This window comes from Antechinus flavipes, chromosome 5 (genome assembly GCF_016432865.1).
Source record: "Antechinus flavipes isolate AdamAnt ecotype Samford, QLD, Australia chromosome 5, AdamAnt_v2, whole genome shotgun sequence".
NCBI lineage: Eukaryota > Metazoa > Chordata > Mammalia > Dasyuromorphia > Dasyuridae > Antechinus > Antechinus flavipes.
Genome location: NC_067402.1, coordinates 35,224,277 through 35,250,794, shown reverse-complemented (window position 1 = coordinate 35,250,794; position 26,518 = coordinate 35,224,277). Strand labels below are relative to the sequence as shown.

Here is a 26,518-nt window from a genome sequence, read left to right as displayed (position 1 = left end):
ATTCTAAGTTCTATGAGGACAGAAACTTTCATTTTGCTTCTTTTTCTTGTTGGCACATCATAAGCTCTTGATGAATTTGTGTACTATTACTTTATCATATATTTAAACGGGAAAGCAAGTTGTACATAACAAATTTGCAGTTTCAAATGCAATCATCTTTTTTATTATCCATTATGGAGATGCTTGTTATATTCCATAAATTTAAAATAAATTTTTAAAAAATCAATATGCACTGGATTGATTGATTTGGAGGGAATTCCCTACATTCCAGACAGAGATACATGGATACGGGCAACTACCTAGAAAGGGGAACAGAGGGAGGGGAATAAATAAGCACCTACTATGTGCCAGATACAAATATTATCTTATTTGATAAACCACAAAAAGCATGAGTTGCTAGCTAGTTGATGATTAAGCTCTAGGTGGGCAGGAGTCCAAAGGAAGAGAAAAGAATGAGATAGGAAATTGGCCATTGGTGTCTCCCCCAACGTCACCATTAGCTTTGTCCATTTTGCTTGTATATTCTTACATTATATATATTGTATATATGTAATCTCTCCCAATAGAATGGAAGCTCTTTAAAAGTGGGGACAAGTCCCTATTTGTCTTAGTAGCCACATTATTTAGTGCAGCATGTGGTGCATAATACATGCTTAATAAATGCTCACTGATTGACTAATTCTGTAAGAAAATCATGCCGCAAACCCCATTTTCTAGACTTTCAGTCTGACTGATGAATATTTTAGAAACCCATACTCCCATACATGGTTTTCAAATACCGACTCTGAAAGCCCCTATAGAATAAAGGCAGACGACATGAATAACTGCCTAATGCGGCATATGAAAACTCAATTTCTAAGGATCGTCAATAATTAAGAGCGATTGATGCAGCATGTGAACTTCAGCTCGCTGGCACTGAGCTTATGATTGACATGAGATCTGAAATGAAAATTAAAGGGGTGGGGAGAGCATGAACCTGAGAGAAGGGGACAGATGTCAAAAGGATTCTCAATGGAGAACGTATAGAAACCCATGAGCAAGAATCACAAGAGATGAGGTGGTGTGAATGGGCTACCACCTAGCTACAGATTGGCACCTTCTCTGAAACGCACAAGACCTCAGTGCCTTGGGGCACTGAGAGCACCTGGCCAGTGTATGTCAAAGGCAAATTTTGAACCCAGGACTTCTTGACTCTGAGAATAGCTTGTCATCAGGTCCACCATCCTGAGCCTGGGGCTGTTCCCAAGGAGTCTGTCATTTTTTAAATGACTGGCTAAGTAATTCAAATCGTATAGTCTTTCCAACTCAAATTATAACCTCACAGGAGTATGACTGGGATTTCTTCAGGTGAACTGCATCCAAATTACTCCTCTCTTTTCCGCTGACAAAATCCAAGGACACTCATTTCTACCTTTTTCTGGTTTCAATCTACAATCTGAATGAAGAGAATGAGGAAAAAAGGTAAGCTAGAGTTAAAGGTGGGGAAAGAACCTGGATGACTACCTAGAAAGGAAAAACCCTAGAAAAAGAATACATTAGCTTAAAAAGAAAGCAGAAGGAGAAAGAGATAGAACTTTCTGAGACCTTTATTTATTAGGTTCCTTTTGGCCCAGATCTGTGATTACACTAATGTTGGGAACTCCCAATGAGAAAACTTAGAAGTGACTTGCCCAGGATAATCGTATCCGGGGTGGATTCAAATGGAGTTTTTCCTGACTCTGGGGCCGGCTCTTCATTCTCTCTCTAATGTTTCTTCTCTACTTGGTTAATTTTTTAAAGGTCAAGGGAGAGAGGGTTAGTGATCAATAGATCAATGTCTGCATGGAGAGAGGCTTCCAAGGTTTGAGGGCTTTGTCCTTTATGGCTTTTTACTAAATATATTAACCAGTAGCCTGATGAAAGACAGACACGGCATGGCTACCAAATTTAGACAATATAACATGTGAGAAAGCTAGCTAATTTTAAGAAATTCTGGGGAACTCAGAAACTCACACAATGAAACAAGGACTTCCTCCCAACCCCCGCTCTCTAAGCCAACTCTCTCAAGCATAACTGAGGAACTCAAGAGGTGGCAGACACCATCTATTATCACGCTCATATTACCAACTGCTTGCCACACCATTGTAGTAACAGAATTAGAGCTGATACATGGGCTTCCAGATCACCTCTGATCGCTCCTTAGGAGAGGCTGACGGGCCAGTTCCCAAACCGGGAGTGACCCCTTAGGGCTGTAGGTTTTTGTCCCTGGAGTTCCTAGTCAGTGACAGAGCTTTGGGGGATCTTGGGAAGGGACTGACACCTCCCTAGAGGAGACAAAACTTAGGGGAACAAGGAGGAAACACAAAGTATTTCTGTGCCTTATCTGAAGATGGGTTAGTTTCTCTGCTTTAAGTATTTCTCATCTCCATTCTCCTTCCAAATCAGCCACCAAAGGGATAACTGGGTCCAGCATGTGTGTCTCCCTGACACGTAAGCTCCCTGAGGGGAGAGATATTGACTGGGCTTTTTTTATCTTATCTCCCAAGGGCCCCTCCCATAGTGCCTGGAATAGAACGGGAGTTTAATAAATGCTTGTTAAGAAAACAGGGACAAAAGTCCATTCTTCTCCCTGATGAGGCATTAGTGATGGCGACCGGAGGCGGTCACTGTGTCTCAGAGCTAGAAGTGATCTCAGAGCATCCTCTGCCTACTTCTCCATTAAGTGCTCAGTTTGCTTTTGCTGGAGAACCTCCAGTGGGGGGCAGCCCCTACTCCCCCAGACAGAACATTCTGCAATGAAATAACTTCCACAATTAGTCTTTTCCTTCTCTCTGAACCCTACATTTTCCTCTTTTCGGCCAAAATCCATGGTTCTTAATTCTGCTCTCGGGGGCCGAGATGAAAAAGGCTAACCCTGTTCCACAGGACAGTCCTTAAAATACTTGAGACTCAAAAGCAGTACCGTATGTGGAATACCTAGCCAAGGTTAGAGGGCTAAACAAATGACTGTTGTGATAATTATTGCTACTGATTGAAGACAACTGTCATGGCTTCCCTAACATCTCTTCTTCAAATGAAATGCCCTTTCTTCTTTCAAAAGGTGCCCAGATGGCATGGCCTTTGGTCCCTCACCACCCTGGCTGCCTTCTCTCAGATGCCCTCTAGATGGTCAATGCCCTTCCTAAATTGTGATCCCCAGAGGAGAACACAAATGTACCTGGGCAGAGGGTAGAGGACTTATTATGACCTGGCCGACCGCCAATGTGATAGCCTTAGATGTGTACCACTTTTTCAAGCATCCTCTATTTGCCCAGTAGGTAGGAGGTACCATTCGGGCTAGCTTTGTGCTCCTCTCCACATCATAAGAAAAGGCCCCATCCTCCTTAACAATGCACGTGTGTCTATGTGTGTGTATGAATAGATATATTACATATAACATATATAAATATTCTGAGAGACCCCTCAAAAGTCCTCATCCAAGTCCTTAACATTATATCCATTGTTCCAGGCCCTCCTACATTATTTTCATCTTTGCTTAGGAAGTATCTGACATGAAGGGTGACATTAGGACACAGCCTCTTCATCGCTCCGTGATATAATACTGAGAGATCCCCCCAAAATACCCCATCTTCCTTAACATTATATCTATACGTATATTATATATTGTAAACATAATACTCTGAGACCCCCCGAAAAGACCCAATCCTCCTTAACATTATATATATATGTATGCAAATATATTACATATAATATATATAATACTCTGAGAGATGCCCCAAAAGGCCCCATCCTCCTTAACATTATATATGTGTCTATATGTGTCTATGTGTGTGTGTGTATAAACTCTGAGATCTCCCTAAATACCCCATCCTTTTTAATGTTTTATATATATATATATATATATATATATACATATATATGTATATATATATATACATATATATATGTATATATATATATATATACACACACACACACATACATACATTTATATAATATATACACACACATACATACATTTATATTATATATATGCATATATATGTATTATATATATATAATACTTTGAGAGCTCTCCCCAATTTACTCTGTATATGGCTTATTTATACATAGCTGTTTGCATGTTAGTATTCCCATTATATTGTGAGCTCCTGAAGGAAGGACACAGTGAGTGGTTAGACCTGGAGGCAGAAAGCTCTGAGTTCAAATCCTGTCTCAAACACTTACTGGCTATATAACCCTGGGCAAGGAACTTAACCTGTCTGCCTCAGTTTCCTCACCTGTAAAATGCTGTAAAAAACAGCACTTACTTCCAAGGATTATTGTGAGGATCAAATGACATATCTATAAAGTACTTAGTGCAGTACCTGGCACACAGTAGGTATCTGTTTCTTACCTTTCCACCCCTTTTCTTTGTATACTCAGTACTTAGCTCTACAGAGCCTGATAAATAATAAGTGCTTAATACATGCTAATTGATAAAGCCATTTCTAGTCATATGAAAAAATGCTCTAAATCACTTTTGATTAGAGAAATGCAAATTAAGACCTCAAAATCTCACACCCATCAGCTTGGTTAAGATGACAGGAAAAGATAATGATAAACATTGGAGGGATATGGGAAAATGGGGATCTTAACACATTGCTGGTCAGTTGTGAACTGGAGAGCAATTTGAAACTCTACCCAAAGAGCCATCAAACTGTGCATGCCCTTTGCTCAAAGTGTCATTACTGGAGATCATGAGATCAAAGAAATCTTAAAAGAGAGGGAAGGACCCACATGTGCAAAAACGTTTGCAGTAGCTCTTTTTGCAATGGTGAGGAATTGGAAACTGGATGGTTGCCCGTCAACTGGAGAATGGCTGAATAAGTTGTGGTATCTGAACGTTATAGAACATTACTGTTCTGTAAGAAACAATCAGCAGGATGATTTCAGAGAGGCCTGGAGAGACCTACACAAACTGATGCTGAGGGAAGTGAGCAGAACCAGGAGATCAGTACACGGCAACAACAAGATTACATGATGATCAGCTAAGACAGACATAGCTTTTCTCAGCAATACACGGATCTAAGACAATTCCAATAGACTTGGGAAGGAAAATGTTCAGACACAAAATCTGGGAGACTGAATCTAGATCAAAACATACTATTTTCACCTTTTTTGTTTTCTTTTTCTTTCTTATGGTTTTTCCTTTGTTTCTGATTTTTCTTTCACAATATGACTAATATAGAAACATGTTTAAAGTGGCTGTATTTGTGTAACCTATATTAAATAGTTTGCTGTCTTAGGGAGGGAGGGAGAAAAAATTGAAATTTGAAATCTTATAAAAGTGAATGTTGAAAACTATCATTACATGTAATTGGAAAAATGAAATGCTATTGAGGAAAAAAAAATACATACTAAGTGACAACCGCCTGAGGGGGGCAGAACCACCCCTAGTCACGGGTGAGACCCCCAGTGATCCTTGATCAGGGGAAGGGAGGGAGACACTGCCCACAGAGGGGGAGGAATCTAGTTCCGGGCCCTCCTCCATTATTTTCATCTTTGCTTAGGAAGTGTCTGACATGAGGGGTAACATTAGGACACAGCCTCTTCATCACTCCGTGAATCATGACCATGTCAGCTCGGTGACCTCCTCCTAAGAGACATCTGCTGCGACTCCGGCAGGGGAAGGGGTCAATCAAAAATAGTTTCCAGGAAAATGGTTTCCATAATCAATAAACAATTATACAGATTCCTACTATGAGAAACATCAGTTGCAGAGGTTCTCAAAATGTGCACTAGAGACCCCTTCGGGGGGGTCTTTGAAGTCTAACTATTTTCATAATAATAATAAGACATTTTAATCTTTAATATGATAAATAATGCTAGACTAACTCACATAAACAAAAGTTCTTGTGAGGGAGGGCTCCTCAGCTATTTTTAAGAGTGTAAATGGGTCCTGAAAGGTTGAGGACCTCTGGGAATAGAGGGAAGGGGTCTCAAAGCTAAGATATCCCGGTCACGTCCTGCCTCTCCTACATCCTGGCTGTGGGGTCCTGAGAAAAAGGGCTCCCAGAAACCCCCTAACTCTTTAAACTGCAGGAGAGGAATCACAGGCCCAGTCCTTCCCCATCCCTACTCCGGGAGCCAGCCAAGCTTGGTGCTGGGATTCAGGGCTCAGTGCTAGCTCCTAGGGACGGAAGCAAAACCACAGAACTCACATTCTAGAGAGAAGACAACATAGAGACCTAGGCAAACCCAAAATATACCTATGAAATAGATGCAAGGTAAGGGGGAAGTGGGAGGTTACCTGTGAAACCTCCAGTTCACAGAAGAAGCTACTGGCCTGCCACTGGAATTGCGGAGGTAATTTCTACTTGAAGTAAGGACAACAAAAATTCAATTAAAGCAATAAGAAATAGGATTGCTGTACACAAAATATAATTTCCAGAAATAGGGAAGATTAATTGGAAACAAAACTATCTTCTCCCTTCACTTATTTAAAGCCCACAGAGACGGTTCTTTAATAAAATAAAGATGGCGTCTCAACAGATGCTGATGACATTGTTAATGACGAGAAGTATTCCCTCTGAAGGCAAACAGCAACGTCCCCCTACCTACCCCGCTCCCCAAAAGGGGATTGCTACCAGCCCATGATCCTCTCTCTTCCATGTGACTGGTTTTCTGAAGTCTCTGAACAGACCCAACTTAATTTAATTTCAGCCACCCTATCTGGGGAAGCAGGTGTGAAGAAACCTGTTCCTGTTAAATGAATACCTGTTGTGTTAAATGATTTAGCTTTAATTAATTAATCCATGCCCAGTTGTATTTGGAAATCATTAGGGGGCCTTTAAAAAGTCAAGCTTTTGAGCCGCGATGAGTCACCGACTTGGGGAGGGGACTGAGAAATAGCCAGGGTACCCCAAACAGCCATTAACAGCGGTCGTTTGGTCAATCGAGGAGCATTTATTAAATGCTAATCACGTTCCAGGCACTGGGCTAAGCCCTGGAGATGTGATTTTCGGAATACAAGGAGCTGGAGCACACATTCGGGGAGCAAAGCCAGCCAGCTTTTTGGAGAGAAGGGGCTTAGAGGGAAAGCAGGGAAAATGGCAACAGGCGGGGTCCACTTGGTGGAAATGGGTCTGGTGTGTGTTGGGGGGCTTTTGCTTGCCTCTGTGCCGGATTCTTGCTAGCTGGGGAAGGGAAGATTCTTGGGGGAAATGGATTTCAGTGTTACTGATGGTCCTCATCTTGACAGGGTGACTCAGGGGCTGACCTGGTCCCTTCAAAATCTCAGGATTATCCCCTTAGGGCTCGAGGCTCTGGACTCCTTGCTTGACACTATTGCTAACTTTTATTTTTGCTTGATAAATGAATTTATTATAGATTTCTTTCCACGTAAGCATTGGCAAGAAGACCATTCCCAAGTAGGGATAATATATCGTGAATGAGGACATAGTTATGACAAATGTTCTGGATCTAAACTACTGAGCCTTTAGTGATTACTAATCACTCACTACCTGATGGAACTGGTTATAGATAGAAAACAACATAATGTGCTCCAAAATCTCGACAAATAACAGGAATGTTACAACAGGCTCCTTAAATAATAATATTCCCTAAGAATTTATGAGCGATTCAAAAGCTCCCCAACAAGAGAACTATTAGCCCTGGCTGTGTCTCAGCACTGTTTAGGAAAATTACTTCTGTTAATCTGGACAAGTTAGAATTTATAAAGTACCTGCTATGTGCTGGTCAGAAATGAGGGGGGCTTTTGAGGAAAGAAGGTCCTCCAAAGGCTCATGATAAATGCTGAAGAAGGAAACATAAGCTAGGACTTTCCTTTTAAAAGGGGGCATTTGTCTACCGATCATTGTCAACAAACATTTATTAAGCACCTACTATGTGCAAAGTACTATGTTGAATACTCAGAAAGAACCAATCCCAGAATTCATTAAGTTTACCTTCCATCGAGTAGATCACATCTCTATGGAGATGTACGTAGAATAGGTAGGGAATAAATACAAAATTAGTACAAGGTAATTAGGGAGACATGGGACTAGCAACTGAGTAGAACAAGATGGGTTTCATATAGAAGGCGGTGTTTTGGTTGACTCCTGAAGAAACTAAGGAATTTTACAAAGCAGAAACAAGGTTAGAGGGAGTTCCGGGCAGGAAGGACAGCCAGTGCAAAAAGTATGGGGACAGGAGATTGTGCTCCATATCTGAAGAAGGGAAAGAAAGCCAATTTGGCTAGACCCTAGATCCAACAATCAGCAAACGTTTATTTTTGTAAGACTTTGCGTTCCAAATTTTTCTCCCTCGCTCCCTCCCTCCCTCCACCCCAAGACAGCAAGTGACCTTAAATAGGTTAAATATGAGCACCTACTATGTGCCAGGCACTGTGGCAGGTGCTGAGGATTCAAAAGGAGGTAAAAAACAGTCCCTCCCCTCAAAGAGCTTACAACTTGAGAGAGAGGAATGAGGGTGTTTCCATGGCAAAGAGTGCTTCCCTCCTTATTTTTTCCCCTAATTCTTTTAAGTCTCATGACTTAATATTTTGCCAAATGACTTAGAGATTAGCTATATTGGATTAGTGGGCTTGATATAATTTTTTAAATAAAATTTGGACTCAAGATGCTTAAAAAGACCTTTCCTAAATTCAGTAAGAGACAAATTAGGGAAACCATAATTCAGGGGGCCATCTGGTGTAGCAATTAAGGTCCAGACCCAAATTCAAATTCTCCACCAGACACCTCACAGCTGTGTGGCCCTAAGCAAGTTATTTAAATTCTAAAAGTTTCATTTTCCTTTTCTAACAGACGTGAGTCTAAACCTCTTGGGTCTAACCTTATGATTCAATCAGTGCTAAAATATCACATTTGTCAAAGCCACAGAAACTACTTACTAAACACTGAAATGCAAGAGACCATGAACCTTAATGTGTGGGAGAAGCTCCCTGGGCCTCAGTTTCCTAAATTGTAAAATGAGTGGTTGCTTTAGATCAGTGGTTCTCAAACTTGTGCTTTGGGATCTTTATACTAGCAAAAATTATCAAGAATTTATCCAAAGAGTTTTTGTTAATATGGGTTATATTTATAGATATTTTCATAGTAGAAATAAAAGCTAATTTTGAATCTGTTGACCCTCTGAAGGGTTTCAGAGACCTCCATAAGTCTCTGGACCATACTTTGAGAACCACTGGTTTAGATGACTTTTAAGATCTCATTTAGTGCTATATATACAGACTTTCAATGTCATAAATACAGACTACACCAAACTCTCGTGACTGCCACAACTATCCCTTATTATCCCAAAATTAACGGGAGAGGGCAGATGTTAGACACATACAAAACCCAATATGGAGCCACGGCCAGCTGGGTACTAAGCAATGGACAGGACAGCCTCCCATCTTAAAGACTCACCTGATTCCTTTACAGGGGGATATTCTGCCTTTCCCCCTTCCCAAATTATCCTGGCTGGTTTTTTTTTTTTTTTGTATCTACACAAATGCATTGGAACGTAAACTACTTGAGGTCAGGAGTCATCCTGACTTTTGTCTTACTCTCCCATTCTTGAATGACATCAAAATTTGGAGGACCCCCAAAGATACAGATTTCTCTAAATCTGTCTCGTTACTTCTTTACCTCTGACCTAGATTTATGCCCCAATGTCTACCTACCACGGTCAGCACCTACAAATGTTTCTTGTACTAAATGAAAGAGAAAGAAATATTTTTTGTATTAAATGAAATTAAAGGGCCTTAAAATAAGAAGAAAAAATCCTGCCAAATGGCAAACCGTTTGCTTGTTAAGATCCTATGCTACCATTCTCACAGATTCTGAGAACGGGAAAGTATTGGAGGGATCCTTCCTCTGCTCCAACGGGAAATGGAGTCCAACATGGGATTGTTCCTGCCATTCTGTGATCCTACCTAGCCCTCAGAACTTGGCTCGGGGTGGTCCGAAAAAGCTTACTCTGCTGTTAGGAGGACCTATTCAGGCCCATTCTGTGTTGACACAGCCTATGTGTTTGTGCCGTTGCTGGGGACATAATCTTTGTTATGCTATTCAACCATGGCTATTTTCCAAGAATCCATAATGAACGAGTAAGCTCTTCTTCCTAGCACTTGAAATATTTCAAATTATCAGTTGGCCTGAAGCTTTTCAAGAAGCTCGAGTGGTCTTTTTTATTCCCATATAGGGTCCTGATAAAACTATCCATAGAGACATGGAGGTTTTGGGCACTTACTCCGGAGGCCTTGAGTAGATCTGGGAAGAGTTGAATGGACCCCCAGTAAGGCTTCTGAACGGCAATTATTCTTACAAAAGACATTAAAGGGTCTATTTTAAAATAATAAACATGTAACATCTCATGCAAGCCATAAATCCCTCAGACACCCGTCAGAGCACCAGTTTAAACAATGTCCTCGTTTTCCCATGCCCTGAGCTACAAATCAGAATGTGTGTATGTGGGAAAGAGAGAGGCAAAAATGTGTGGGTGGATCAATAGACTTGTTTGGGGGTTTATTTTTGGCCTCATTTGTGAATAATTAGAAATTGATGGAGGCAGACAAAAGTCTAAATTGGCAGGCAATTTTCTAACTAGAAAAAATGGCAGCATGCAAATGATGGGTCAAGTTCTCAATCTTTTGGAAACAAGAGGAAAACTAATTAGCTCTTTCCCAATCCATTAGGGAAGGTACTCTTATAGGGTCCATAAACTTGTTTGTGTGCTTAATATTTTGACAGCAGTAATTTAAATGATTTGTTTTCTTTGTAATCTAATGTGTGTGTGTGTATACATACATATATATATATATATATATATATTTTTTTTAAATAATTATCACCCTGAGAAGGAGTCAGACTTCCAAAGAGCTCCATGACATGGACCCGCACCTGACCTAGAGAAATACAAAACAGGTACAAAGGAGACAAGTTACAGATTCCAAGGGATTGAGTGGTCATTCAGCACTGACCCTAAATACCATCATAGTAATTATCTGGTTAGCAATCATGAAGTACCACAAATCTTAGAGAATCAAAATTACGGGTCAGCAACAAGAAAATGAGGAGATGTATAAATGGTGGGTGGAAAAGGGCTTTGGCGCAGTGCTAACAAATTCCACGTAGGAAGCCGGTCTAAAAGGCAGAGAATGAGGGATATTGGATGAGCCATCCATTTGTTACAATGGTAGCCACCCAAAAGCAAGCGATTTAGAGGAAGATGCCCAGTAGGAATAACTGATGGACAAGGGACACAGAAAATGCTCAGTGGGTCCAAGTGTCTCAAGACAAGCTCAACTTATAGGAGGCAGCAGAAAAAACTCCCAGAGTGACTAACTGTATAAAGGATGTCATGAGACTTGCAAAGCATGAGGTGGAAATCAGAAAAAGTCCACACAAAGTTTCACTACCTTTTATTCCCTGTCCCCAGCACCCCCAGCGCTTCCTCTTCTATCAACACACAATGACAATATTTTGGAAGGACCACGGCCCTCCATAAAGAAATGATGACTTGGATGACGTCATCACCAAGGGGGCCCACATAAAGAACCCAAGGACCCGCTGGGGGGAATACCGGTCCACCCGACTCCCGAACCCTGGCACTGGTTCTAGAAAAATCAGTGGCCAAAGCCACATTCTAACCGAAGCTATTTGGGCCATTTGTCATTTCCTGTCCAGATGTTTGCAGTTAAGTCTCCTTTCATGGTAGATAAACCATTAGCAGCTGTTTAGTCTGAGGATTTATATATTAGGAGGCAAAAAAAACCCCCAAATACCATCATCTTTAATGTCTCGTACATGCTGTAGTCACTAAGGATTTTCCATTCCCACAGAATTGTGAAATGGGAAAAAAAGGGAGGCAGAGATTGGGAATGGAAATCTAGTGACCGGGAACAGGCTTCTGGCAAACTTCCATTTTTCTGGAACCCTGCAACAACCTATCCACACTGCGTTATTTTGTAAGGTATTGTTGAAAAGTAATGTCTAGTAATGTGTTTCCTCAGTGATTTCCATTTATCTTCATATTGTCTATTGAATAAGAGAGTATTCCTGGTCATAACAGTGCTCTGAGGTGCCATCTTTGGATATTTCTCAATTGTAAAAGGGGGCCCCATCTTGGGATATTCCTAGTTCATCGCAGTGAGAGGAGATACATCTTCAGGTATTCCTGGCTAAAAACCAGGAAAGGGGACACTCTCTTTGTGTATTCCTGGCGCAAAAGAGCAAGAGGAAACTCCTTCTTTATATATTCCTAACTCACAACAATGAGAAGGGATGCCATCTTTGGGTATTCCTGGCTCACAACAGTAAGGGAGGACCCATCTTCAAACCATCCCACACACGAGTCGTTTTTAGAACAATCTAAAGAGGCAAAATGGTCTTCCTTCCATTGTCCCAGCAGACCAAGTCCAGGTACATGAAATTCATCAACTCTTCTAATCAGCCCTGAAGTTTTTCCAAGGGATATTTTCCTTCTCTAATTCTCACACAGTTGTTCTGCCCCAGATCCCCTACATCAGTTTCCATCCCACATAGACCAATTATAATTTTCTTTCAGAAGGAAAAGGAACTAGTTATACAAAAATATTTATAGCAGTTCTTTTTGTGGTGGCTAAGAATTAGAAATCAAAGGGATGCCCGTCATTTGGGGAAGGGTTAAACAAGCTGTGGTACATTGTTGTAATGGAATATTGTGCTATTCAAAATGACAAGCAGGATGATTTCAGAAAAATCTGGAAAGACTTACATGAACTGATACAGAGTTATGTAAGAATTAGCAAAAAGTTAAACATAACAGGAGCAAGAGTGGACGCAGAAGAACTGTGAGTGACTTAGCTATTCTCAGCAATAAAATGATCCAAGATAATTCCAAAGGACTAATGATGAAACATATTATCCAACTCCAGAAAAAGACAGACTGAAGCATGCTATTTTTCACTTTCTTTCACTCTTTTTCTTTTATCTGAGTCTTTTTATATAAAATGTTTTAAATAATTGTATGTGTAAAACCTCTATTTGCATATCATCTCAAGAGGGGGAAAAGGAAGGGAGGAGGGATAGAATTTGGAACTCAAAACTTTTAAAAATCTTAACATTTTCTTTTAACCTGTAATTGAGGAGGGAATAAAATTTATTTTAAAAAAAAGGCATCCTTATACACATAGCATATTTTTAAAAATCCTTTAAGACAAGAACAAGTATCTTAAGATAATAAATTTAGAGCTAAAAGAAATCTAAATCCAATTCCTTTCATTTTTCAGATAAAGAAATTGAGCCTCTTCGTCCATGGGTAGTAAATGGCAGAGATTAGATTCAAATTCAGACTATGAATTCAATGTTATTTCCAATGCAACAAAACTTCTCCAGCTAAATCAGCATTTCTTAAATTTGGGAGAATCGGAGATCCCTTGGGAAGTCTTGTAAAATCTATAGATCTTTTTTTTGAGTAATGTTTTTGAATGAATAAAATAACACAGATAGGTTCCCAAAAGGAACCAATTATGCTGAAATACAGTTATCAAAACACCAAAGAAATTCATGGATCCCAGATTAAGAACTTGTGATTAAATCATTCAAAGAACACGAAGGATACAAAACAAACCCCCAAAACTCAACTCTCAAAATGAATGCTACACTCTCACTTTCTAACAAACCCCAAAAGAATACTACTTTTTTTCATTTTTGTACTTTAATAATTTGGCTTTTTTAAAAATCAAGCTAGCTAATTTTTTATCTACTTTACTAATCTTTTTATCAACTCAATTCATTTTGGGGGTTCAACTTTATTTTGTTTTTTATTTTCATAATTTCTACTTATTTTGAATTTCTGGCTTTCTAGGGTTTGTCACTTGTAAACAAAATTCATTGATTTTACTCAAATCACTTAATTTTTTTTGATTTAGATATTCTAAGTTGCTAAAAAGCCATAATTTGAGGAATTATCCCAAGATTAATATCCTACAGTTTATAGACTGAATCCTACACTTTTACAAACTACAAAACAGATAAATGATGAATTCAATTCATGGGCTACAGCAATGGCATCTAGAAAGTCATAGTGAAAAGAAAACTGGGTTTGAAACTGGAATACTTGTGTTCAAATCTCCAACTCCACTATTTGCTCCCTGGATGATCTTAGTAAAATCACTTTAGCCCTTTGAAAGCTATATTTCTCATGGTCATCTCTAATTTGTCTAATGATGAATATCATTCATTCTCATTTCAGCTACAATTCATTTATATGCCTGCTGGGTATGGAGTCTTATGATTATAGAGACCTCCGCATTCTGACTTGCTAAGCAGGAATACCAGCAGCCGTTGGAGAAAACAGACCACGAGTAGGAAGAACCACGTTCGTTCAGCCTCTCTCACCAGCTTGGTGGTCACTGCTCACAATTTCTCAATTTTTCCCTCAGTAAAACGAATGGTCTCTACAATTTTTAAAAATTCAAATTCAGAGTCTCTCTTTTGCCTTTATGATATTTTTCCTCATTTCATGTCTATTTCTTTTTTCATATTCCAGCCATTGAAGTCACATGGCACAGCAGAGGGACTGCTCTTGATAGCAAGATGACCCATGTTAAAATCCTGTCTTCGATCCAGACTGGCCGAGCGACCCTGGGCAAGTCAATATTGGGAAACCCTCTAAGGCTCTCAGGGACAGAAGAGCTGTATCAATGGAAGGAGTTTCCAGTCCCTTATTTCCCTCCCTACATCTGGTTGTCAAACCAGTTAAGTTTCCAGCAAAGCTCTCCAGTGGGCTTGAATCAGATTAAAACCTAACTGGAAAATGTTTAACTAAATAAAGAAAACTACAATACAACATAGATGATGTTAATTTGTGTTTTTAAAGTAGAGATGAGGTAGAAATGATCTATTTCTAGACTATTTGAAACTACCAACCTATAAGAAAGAAATCTGCCTGTCTAGTGGGGGGAAGACAGGAACGTCTGGATTTGATGGTCCAAAATCCCTTCTGGCCCTAAAATTCTCTAAATCACTTTCAAATGAACAAGTTTTTATTAGTCTCCTCCTGTGCCAGGAGGCAACGAGGTGGAACTATGGATAGAGCACTGAGATCTGTCCTCAAATACTGACTAGTTGGGCAAATCACTTAGCCCTGTCTGTCTCAGTTTCCTCATCTGTAAAATGAGCAGAGAAGGAAATGATAAAACACTCCAATATCTTTGCCAAGAAAATTCCTAAAAAGGGGTCACAGAGTTGGACACGACTGAAAACGACTGGACAACAGCATGTCAGATATTGTGCTAGACATCGGGGTGACACATACAAAGAATGTTTCTTTCTTCTTAAGGAAGGAACATTCAAACAAGGAAGACAGCATATACACATATAAATATAGTGAGGCACATATTTAACCCATATTTCTTGCTATCTAAGGGAAAAGGGGGAGAGGGAGAAAAAATTAGAACAACAAGATTTTGCAAAGGTGAATTTTAAAAACTATCTTCGCATGCATTTGGAAAATGCTATTAAAATATAAATATAAAGTAAATACAGGGTAATTAAAGAGAGAGGGTACCAGCCACTGCAGCAGAAAGGGTGTGGATTAAAAATGTTTCCCCCATTCTTTTTTTTTTTTTTTTTTTTTTTTTTTTTTTATAATAAATTTTATTTTATTTAATAATAACTTCGCATTGACAGAATCCATGCCAGGATAATTTCTACACGACATTATCCCTTGCAATCACTTATGTTTCGTTTTTTCCCCTCCCTCCCTCCTCCCCCCCCCCCCCCCAGGATGGCAAGCAGTCCTATATATGCTAAACATGTTGCAGTATATCCTAGATACAATACATGTTTCCCCCATTCTAAAAGAAATATATTCCATAAGTATTAGGCAAAAAATTAACACAGAGACATCGCAAAGATTGTTACTATCAATTTAAAGCTTAAATATTGTGGTTTTGTTAGACCCTTGGAAGCTAATGTTATAGAAATCATAAAATTGTATTATAAAACTATAAAATACAAGTGATTCATTTTTTCTTATCTTTGAAGTCAATGCTATGACTCATGAATGAGTTCATGAGATTATTCACAAAACTAAATCATACTTGCAGTATGCAGTATTTAGTCATTCTTTGTAAAATGTGCCCAGCTTTCAGAGTTTTGTTAGAGATCATTCAGCCAGAAGATAATTCAGACAAATTAAGGAGGTGGTCATTCTATCGAAAGTAAGCAAGTAATCTCTTAGAGAGTCCTTGGGATGAGACACAAGACAGACCGTGATGATATGCCCTCTGTCTCTCTGTCTGTCTGTCTGTCTATCTCTCTCTCTCTTTCCCCACCCCCACCATATTCCCCTATATCCAGCCAAATTCTTTACTCTTGCTTTTCCCAAATCATTCCTCAAGATCTCCCATTTTAACCATACTATAATGCCTTCCCTCTCCCACCCCATTTCTGTTCTGCCTCTGCAGCTGCTGCCCCCATAAAATCTAACTCAGATGTCATCTCTCCCCATTGTTCCTCGCCCCTCAAATACCATTATTTGACTCCCTTGTATACTCTAAAAACCCAGAGTCCTTCCATCTGCTCGGCAATGATACCCTTTTGTCTACTTCTTCCCAAATGTGTGACATTCAGCAAGTCACTGAGGTTCCAGGGGCCTGAATGTCTCTCCTATGAAAAATGAGGGGAGGGAGATGGACTTGATGACCTCTGGGTTTCTTTCCCATTCTAAATCCACAATTTAATGAGATCAGGGAAGGTGTCTAATTTTTCTCCATATCCTTCACAGTACTTAACACATACCAAACACTCAATAAATATTTGCTGAATTGAATTTACACTTGGAGGCAAATATAAAATGCATTTAAGGGTAAACCAGTCCAATGAGCCACAACAAGCTTTCGTCATTATAGATCCTTCTGTCAGAAAACTATTTTCTCCAGCTGGAATTATAGCTGTTTGGCAGTGGAGGAGGTAAAACCTGGAATAAAGCAACCTTAGTTCCTGAATTACATTTAAAACAGAAGAAGAGAGAAAAAGAAAATAACACAGTAGTAAAGCTGCTTGAGAAAAACCGCTGGCCCACAATGTTCTATTCTGATGAGTTACCCCCAAATGGGTGTCCCCGATTCTCTGTGCCAATTCTTTCCCTGAAAATAAAGAGAAACTCCAGGCAGTAGATAAGAAATCCCAGACAACTGTAATGACCTGAAGAGATTAGGGACTCACGCACACAATTTGTACCTATCTGGTCCTGTCCATTAGGCGAAAGAATGAAGCTTCACACAGAACGGGATTAACTGGGAGTCTCACGTGGGGGTGGGGCGCAGGTCGGAAAAACTCACTTAACCTGGGAGAACGTGGCTTCGTTCTGGCACATTAGACTAAGAAGTGCAAACACAGTAATTAACAGCGAATTCTGAAATTTCAACACACTAGCAAAGGGTGTCACACCAGAGGGAAACAGGAAAAAATGGAAGGAATAAATTAAGACAGCTGAACTGGCACTGAGGAGACCCTGATGGGAGATGCTGGACAGCTCCGTGGTGGAGAACAAGGAGCCACCGCCACGTGCCCAAAGCCAAGGAGGCTGGGGGAAAAACAGAAATATTTAAAAATCCGGTGGGCAGAAGTCAGAAGGAGGCTGCCGTGGAGAAAAGGGGAGGGGTCCGCAGAGGGGAAAGATTCCTCCATCTACAACCCCTGACTTCGACGTCTCTAGTTTCCCTTTTCTGCTCTTTGCCAATGGAAATCTGCGAGGAGAAGCTGCTGTTAATCTCCCCAGCACATAACACATGCCAATCACTGTAAACCGCAGTGCTATTTTTCTCCCCCAAGTGTGATCCACCTAATCAGCACAGTCCCGGGCTGAGCCCCAGCCTCCCCGCAGGAGCAATTCTAGGCCATAGCCTGGTAGGGCCCGGCAGCCCCTGTGTATTTTGTTTAATTATGAAACCTCTTCTTGGAAAGCCGACAATTCTCAGAAGAGACCAAGTAATTGTTAAAATTAGACACAAAAAGACAGAGAACAGCTTAAAGAGGACACTCTCAGCGACAGTTTTCAAAGGATCCCTCAGAATTCAATTTCTTACTTTCTCAATTCTGCCCTTTCCAAATGCCAAATCAAATGTGCTGCTAAAGGATCTCGAGATGTGTGAAGGGTTTTTTTTGCCTAAATTCAAGCCCCTCGTGATTTCCTTTCATCTGAAAAATCAGCTCCAAAATTAATCTGTTAAGTTACAAGCACAGGTAAATCATCCACACAGATAACCATGATACAATTTTCCAATTTGCACATAACTGCATAATAATCAATCAGGGAGTATTTACTAAATACCCTCTTTATGCAAAGCCCTGTTATGATTGGTTGGGAGACTGCTACTTACACCTCATTGGAACATAAAACAGTTTTCAGGACATAAATACAAAATCAAAAGTAGGGTCTGTCCTCAGAAGCTTACAGTTTAGCCAAGGGAAAGAACATGGATATATGAATCAATGGCTACAAGGAAGAATACTCAATTACTTTTCCAGGTTTCACTGGGAGTTTGGTACCTGCCATGATTCTGTGCTGAAAGCATTTGACATTTTAGGATGACCTGAGTGCCCTTCCCTACTATCTGACAATGGCAAGGGACAGAATATCGTGTTAATTAAAAGAAAAATGGATTTTGACCCTAGTTCTCTTCCTGAGCCTCTTCAGGTGCAAAGGATGGAGAAGCACTAACCTTTCTCCACCTCAAAAACAAGCTACAGGGACTCTCAGCTCAATGACTTTAAGTCTGGGCTGCTAAGGACTTTTTCTCTTTTGTGTCTGTTCTTTCCTGACCATAAGTGAAAAAGTGTCTGTCCTTAGGTGGACACATTCAAGTTTGGAGATGGGTTCAGGAGGGCTAGAGATCCTGGGTCAGAGCTGGATGGCTGCCAAGGAGAGGCGGCCATCCACAAGAAAAATCAGTCCAAGACCGAGCATTTTATGCGCCGACGCATACCTGAAGTCATTTGGACAGTGCAGAGCCCAGGTGAAATGCCTAATGAGCAGTCCTGAAAACCGTTTTATGTTCCAATGAGGTTGAAGGATCAGTCTCCCAACCAATCACAATCACAGTCACTGAATCTTATTTTAAATTATTCTGTTAATGCTTACGGTGAATCTCTTGAGTAGAATCTTTTTTTCTGTGCATTGGAATAATTTACTCTTCCCATACTTGATTTGTCCTGTATAATAAGAATCTTTTAACCTCTCCTTTTTGGGGAAACCCCAGATACGAGCCGTAATTTAAACTCTGACTCTGGGGCACTGGAGTGAGGGTTTAACAAGTCAAAGAATGGGGAAAAGGGACCCTAAACTGGAAGCCAGGCTGTCCCAATACTGAACCAGGTTGGAACAGGGAGTGTCACCTTGGTCCTTGTGGACCCAAAACAAAATGGTAATGATAACGTAAGGTATAATAATCCTGGAATAATCCTGGAATATCCTGGAATTATCCTGGAAAAGGAGATGGGGACCAGTTATGAAGGGTTTTAAATAGCAAGCAAAAGGAGAGAATATTGTATCTTGGAAGCAATAGGGAGACAGTAAAGTCTATAGAGTAGAGAAGGGACATGATCAGATTTCAACTTCTGGAAAATCAACTTGGCAGCTGGGTGAAGGATGACCAGGAGAGGGGAGAAACGGGCCTTTTAGGAGTCTCCCCGTGATCTATGTTGGCGGGGGATTAACTATGTAAATCAAGAGGAACAGAAATTCAAGTATACCTTTCACATCATGACTTTTCCCATCAGTTTCAATATATTCAATAGTAAGAAATTAAATGGGAATTTGGGGGAAGTTTTGTGGAAGCCACAAACAATATGTGAATGCCAGCAGGTGACAGAAGTTTAGAAACTCAGAAATGTATAAAATATATGTATAGTATTGTATACTATCAATAAATTCTATATTTAACACCCAAATAATTCAGACTTCTCCCCTGGTATGAAGGAAGGACCAAAAAAGGTTTAGGTGGACTTTCCGGATTGCCAGGGCACTGCACCCCAATGTAGAAGGGATAATAGCAATTGATACTGTGGTGGTAACAAGCACATTATGAAGGTACAGAGCATCCAAGTAAGGCACATGGCATGTAAGTTTTTTTCTGGTATGATAATAAGGTAGCTAAATGGTCCTATGGAAACTGGGCTTCCTTTAAATTCTGTTCTACTGCATCAAACTTTTTTAAAATAATTTTTTATTAATATCTTATGTTTTTTTAACCTAACAAAATATCCCCTAGTATCTCCCTCCTCCCAGAAAACCATCAACATAACAAAGAATTTTTTAAAAATGAAAAAAAAAACTGATCAATACATAAAAAAAAATCTAAAAATATGTGCCATGAACTCCTCGGATGGACCTCTGCAAAGGGGTAAGTAGCCACCGTTTTTTAAAAATGGGGTTACAGTGTATTTTCTCCTTAGATTAGAGTTAGGACTGAAATAAAGGAGACTATCACAGGATCTAACCTCCCAGCCAAAGCACACAGCAATATAGTGGAAGAGAGTTCTCTCCCTGGGGTCTTCTCGCTGCCAGACTTATTTGTAATCCGGAAAACAGCCCTGCTTTTAATTCCACGTCGATCACTGCATTATCTGCCATGAAGTGCCACCAAGGGAGAGGCCATCAGCTACAATGCCGGGCCGGTGAAGTCTTTGGAGGAGAGCTTGCTGACCTAAGGCGGAAGCAGGAGACTCGGGTCTCCAGCCGACAGTCAATCTCTAATGGAGTGACCAACTGGGTCCAGCTGGCTGACGGCCACTATGGATATTTGCATTTAATTTTTTTTTAAATAAATAAATGTCTGCTACCCAAGAGTATCTTGACCAAATTAGTTAACCTCGTTAGAGATCGGTTTCCACACTGACAAAACAAAAGGGTTTATGAGGTCCCGTCCAGCTCCAGAAATAAGATTCTCGGGTCCTCTCCCTTTGCTTTTCTGCATGGTCCTGGCAAGGCTGGCTCCCTAGCGAGGTCCCACCCACATCCTCCCAACACTACGTGATGCTGTTAGGGGACCTCGGCTTCTTCTAAATGCTGAGGCTACTGTTCCCCAAAGCTGTGGGCTTAGGAGATGAATACAGACCCAGCTCCCACATAATTCTAGGCCTCTCAGCCTGGAATGGGGCAGAAGCCACAACTAGACTTGGTCTCAGTTACAATTTAGCGAATTGTTGAAAATTAACACCTTCTATCCAACAATGCAGGGCACCCCATCTTGCTTTGCTCAAAGTCTGAGCTCTGATCAAATCCACAAACTCCCCGAGAGCTGATTCCTGGTGAAAAAGATTCCTGCATTATCAAGGGCTCTTCAAAAGTTAATTTTAGAAAAACTGGTCAATTGACCAGTATTTTTTTTTTTTTGGACACGTTTTGGTTTTTAACATATCTAGCATTTGGGGTTTTTTGTGCATCTACTCCCAACAAACCTCTCCTTTGCCAGGCAATAGTACTTTCCTTCTCATTACAGCAAAGTATCCAAAAAAAGAAAGTCAAAGAAAACCATTTGGTATATCAGCTGAGAATGGAATAATCTCCCCCATAAGGGACTATTTCTCAGCAGTCACCTGGAGCCAGCAGTGGTCATGTACCTGAGCCAAGTTCTGCTGTCCCGAGATTCCAGACTGGGGCTGGATGATACCGCCGAAGCTGTCTGGTTCAACTCACTCATTTTACAGATGAGCAAACTGAGAATCACACGGGTAATAAGTGTCAGAGTCAGAATCTGAACTCAGGTCTCTGACTCCAAATGCATCCCTGTTCCCTCAATGTCTTGCTGGCCTTTGAATATTCCTTTCCATGCATTTACTGTAATTTCATCAGCCATTCTCCAATCAATGGATACATACTTTTGCCTATAGCTTCTTACTCCTAAAAGAAGCACGTGTATTTTTGTTGGAAATAGTAAAAAAAAGGGACCCACTTTTGGGAAGGCCGACCCAGTCCCGGGGAACGTTGGCCAGTTAGGAGCTACTTTGTACACATGGGACAAGGCTACTCGGTTCTAATTCCTTTTTTTTTATTTTTTTATTTTATAATAATTTTATATTGACAGAATCCATGCCAGGGTAAGTTTTTACAACATTATTCCTTGCACTCACTTCTGTTCAGATTTTTCCCCTCCCTCCCTCCACGCGCCCCCCCCCCCGCCAAGATGGCAAGCAGTCCTATATATGTTAGATATGTTGCAGTATATCCTAGATACAATATATGTTTGCAGAAACGAACAGTTCTCTTGTTGCACAGGGAGAATTGGATTCAGAAGGTAAAAATATCGGTTCTAATTCTTAAAGAGGCAGTAAGGGGCTGTGAAACAGTACCAATTCTGGGTTCAAATCCCGTCTCTGATGATTCCTATCAATGTGATCTTGACCAATACAACTTCCCAAAGCTTGTTTCCTAAACTCTAAAATATAAGGGAAATGGGATTATGTATTCTTTTTTTTTTTTGGATTATGTATTTTACAAACCACACTGTTTTAATTACCCCAAGGTTGACCAAGATACTTCTTATTATTGCTCTTTAAAGTCCTGAGCTTGCTAATGAACTTGCAGCTGGACTGGTCATAAATCAGGGTTTATCTATCACAAAACATAACCTCTCATTAGCTGGAGCTATGCTATGACCAGTCACTGACTTCCTATTTGAGAGCTAAATGATTTCACTTAAGTGAAGTCATTTAGCTCTCAGAAGAAAGTATATAGACCGAGAAGCATTAGTCATCAGACTTTTGGCAGATTTCACCAAAAAGATGATTTTAATTATGTCTACTAAGGATTAATCACAGAAGAAGGCTTCTCTTGTTTTTGAACTGAGCTATTATTTTTTGTTTTTTTATTAGATATACTCCCAACTGATAAAGAAAAATTCAAGTGTGCCTTTGGGAATCTAATTTTTTGGTGGTGGGGTTTTTTTTATTTTTATTTTTTTATCATTTCATGATGTAAAACATATGGTTTTCACATTTATAAGGAAAGAATGTATTTGTACTTTTCACAACCATACAAATATCTCTGTTGTGACCGACATCATAACCAGCAGGGAAAAGGCCCCTAGTCAGTTCCTATTATGCTTGAGGGTAACCTATAAAAATTTTGATTCCTTCTCATTTTAGAAGAGAAGTCCTCAAACAATCGGCTTCAGAAAGCTACAGGATTTTCTCTCTCTCTGACTCTTTATCTCAAGCAACTAGAAAGCTATGAGAAGTAACTTCAAAAAGTCATTTGGTCAACTCCCCTGCCTCTAGGTCAAGCATTTTTAATTTTTTAAATCGGAAGTCCCTACCAGGTCTAAATCAGAACCCGATTATAGCAACTTCAGTGTTGGAAAAAGTATGTTTCTTTTTTTTCCAAACATATATTTCTTAAAAATTTAAGTTGCAAATTCTCTCCTCTCTCCAGTCCTTCATCCACGTATTGAGAAAGCAAGCAACATGATACCCATTCTCCACGGGGAGCCATGCAAAACCTATTTCTACATTAGCCATATTGCAGAAAAGGAAGAAAAATATAAAGTTGTGTGTGTGTGTGTGTGTGTGTGTGTGTGTGTGTGTGTGTGTGTGTTTCGATCCGTACTCAGGCTTCTCAGTTATTAGACTGTACTTTTCACTTCATTTCTAGCCCACTCTGACAATACCCAAAGGAACAGTGTCTGAGCACTAAGTATGTAGGATGCTCTCTTTGCGTTCTTGTCAGGTTCCCCTAATGGCTGCTCAGGGGATACAGCCAACTCTTAGTTCTCTAGTCCACTCACATGGCTCCGAAACCACCCTGAGAAGTCAATTATCCTCTCTCCTTCCTCCTCTTCCTCTCACCTGCCGTCTCATCTTCTCCTCCATCTTCCTCCTTCCTGTCCCCCCAACTCCTATCTTTGTTCTCTTCCCTCCCTCTCCTCCTTCTCTGTCTCTCTCTGACTCTCCTTCCTTTCCTCTCTCTTTTCCTTTTTCCTGGAGCATTTTACCTGGATTTCTCCTCTGCCCCCATTACAAGCTACAAGGGATTAGCTCCTCACCTGAGTAACCATTACCTGTGTATTCCCTTTCTCTGCCCTGTCTTCTCCCAGCCTAGGAGTAAGTTGTTTGCTTGTGGACACCCAGACAAAGCACTTCAGTTTGCCAAGACTTCAGTTTCCTGCACTCAAAGGGCCTGGGCTCCGTTCCCAGCTTCATCATCTTGGTCAAGTCACTGGGTTTCCTTAACTCTAAAATTGAATGGGTTAGCTGAGATGGCCTCAAGGGTCCGATTTTTCTCTAAATCTATGATCCTTTGACTTCTGGGGTCCCAGGACTCTCCAGCCTCAAAACCCAGGTTCTTCTGATTATAGGATTTAAAAATCTCTTTATCCCCAATGCCTGACACACAGTAGGCTCTTAATGAATCTTCATCAAATAGAAGTTCCTTTCTCACTTGATTTCCATCCCAATACCTGATATACAGTAATGACTTCATCAAATGGAAAAATTCTTCTCTCAATTGATTTCTATTCCATTAATCTTCATCAAATGGAAGAATTTCTCTCTCGAATGAATATCTGATACACAGCCCTTTCTCACCTGATTTCTATTCCAAAATATGACACATAGTAGGTGCTTAATGACTCTTCATCAATGGAAGAATTCCTTTCTCAATTGATTTCTAGTCCAATACCTGACACATAGTAGATGCTTAATGACTCTTCATCAATGGAAGAACTCCTCTCTCACTTGATTTCTATCCCAATACCCAACACATAGTAGGTGCTTAATGACTCTTTATCAAATGGGAGAATTACTTTCTCAACTGATTTGTAGAACTTCTGAGATTTAAATATCCTGATATAACATGGGGGAACTGTTACAATAATGCAAATTCTAAGGAATTCATTTTTTTTTTCTGTCTTCCTTTTTCAAATTAATAGCTTTCTCCTCCAGTTCCCTCCTTCTGGGAGGACATCTCTTCAGAATAAATATTTTTTTCCTAGCTGAGCATAATCCAATCAATTGCAAAAGGAAAGGGGCAGCGGGGGGCCTCTGGCCAACGGTCAGGCAGGACCTGGGTTTCCATTAGGAACATTCTGCGAGGGGCTGGAGCCCAGGGTCAGAAGCACACGGAGCGGACCCCGGCGGACACCCACCTCTCGGTCTTCTTGATGAGCACGGCCCGGAAGATCTGCTCCTGCGGCGTCTTCTCCCGCTCGTCGGTGGGCTGCACGAAGGGGTGCAGGGCGGCCAGGGTGAAGCCCTGCTGGTAGAGCTCCTGGAGCTGCGTGGGGAGGTCCCGCAGGGAGGAGAGCCTGACGGCAGAGGAGCGCGGGAGCTCCGCTGGGGGAGAGAGCACAGAGACACCCGTCAATCCCAGCGGCGTCGAGGGGCTTGCGCGGCAAAGGCCCCCAACGGCTTCTGCTGTAAACGGCCCCCGACGGCTTCTGCCGCCGACTGGGGAGCGGAGACTATGCTAACAAAGTCCTTCAAAGCCCGGAGGGACGGACTGCCCACGCTCCCGTCTCCCCCCGACTCCCCCCAACTCCCCCCTCCCTTAACCTTTCCCACTTGGGGGCAGGGCTCTCCAACAAGGGGCTGCAGACTCCCGAGGGGCCCTTTCTGTTATCGGGCACCGAACCCGTCCTTCATGGGAAGCATCCACAGAGAAGAGCTGAGCATCCTGGACCTGACCTCGAGCAGCCATGGCGGCAAATAAAGCCCGAGGACTTTTAACGTGCAAGAAAAGCTCTGGGAGCTCAACGACAAGCTTCCGGGGGAAATTCCCAAGCTGAGCCGAGGCAAGAACGCGGATCCCCCCGGACCCCTGGGCCACGGGCAGAGCCCTTCCTCGCCGGGCCGGAGGCTGCGTTCCTGCTCGGCTGAGAGACTGGCAGCCTGCTGCGGCTACTGGGGCAAGATGCGGGCTCCTCTATGGGGGTCTCGGGAGGGGCGGAGGGCCCCCCGTAACAGAACCGTCCCCTCCACGCTCTGCCACGAGAAAGACGGACTGACGGCGAGCCCCTGTGGACCATCAGGCGTCGGGCCTCAAGCTCAGTCCCAATTAAAAGGTCGCGTCAACCAGGTTCCGTTTCTTTAGAAACGTGGGATGTTCTGCAAGTATTCTTCCTCTGCATCCCATCTTCCCTTCTCCTCCACCCCTCCCCCAACCTCCTCCTGTGGGTTCAAATCTTGCCTCTGATAATCCTACCTATGTGATCCAGAGAGAATCACTTACCTTCTATTTCCCTCAGTTTTCCCATCTATAAAATGGGGACAATAACAGCACCTATTTTGTGGGGTTGCTATGAAGATTACTGTGTACCCAGCACACCGTAGGTGTTACACAAATGCTTATTTTCTCCCCTTCTTTCCCTGGTTGACTTTCCACCTCTGTAAAAAGAGGAGGCTGAACTAGATGGATCTTGCCAGTTCCAGAGCCGTCATCCCAGAATCCTTTTCTCTCTTCCCCATGAGTTCAAATCTTGCCTCTGCTACTACCACCTATGTGATCCAGAGAGAATCACTTACCCTCTATTTATCTCAGTTTTCCCATCTATAAAATGGGAACAATAACA

At 41.2% G+C, this 26,518-nt stretch overlaps 1 protein-coding gene across 2 annotated transcripts in view; it reads right to left on the bottom strand.

The window, feature by feature from the left end:
* RFTN1 (raftlin, lipid raft linker 1) overlaps positions 1 to 26,518 on the bottom strand; it is a 180,528-nt gene that overhangs the window by 88,709 nt on the left and 65,301 nt on the right. For both annotated transcript variants that reach the window (XM_051962009.1, XM_051962008.1), the window contains exon 3: positions 25,097 to 25,283. In XM_051962009.1, the coding sequence (XP_051817969.1) occupies positions 25,097 to 25,283 (187 nt within the window). The remainder of the gene's footprint in view (positions 1 to 25,096; positions 25,284 to 26,518) is intronic.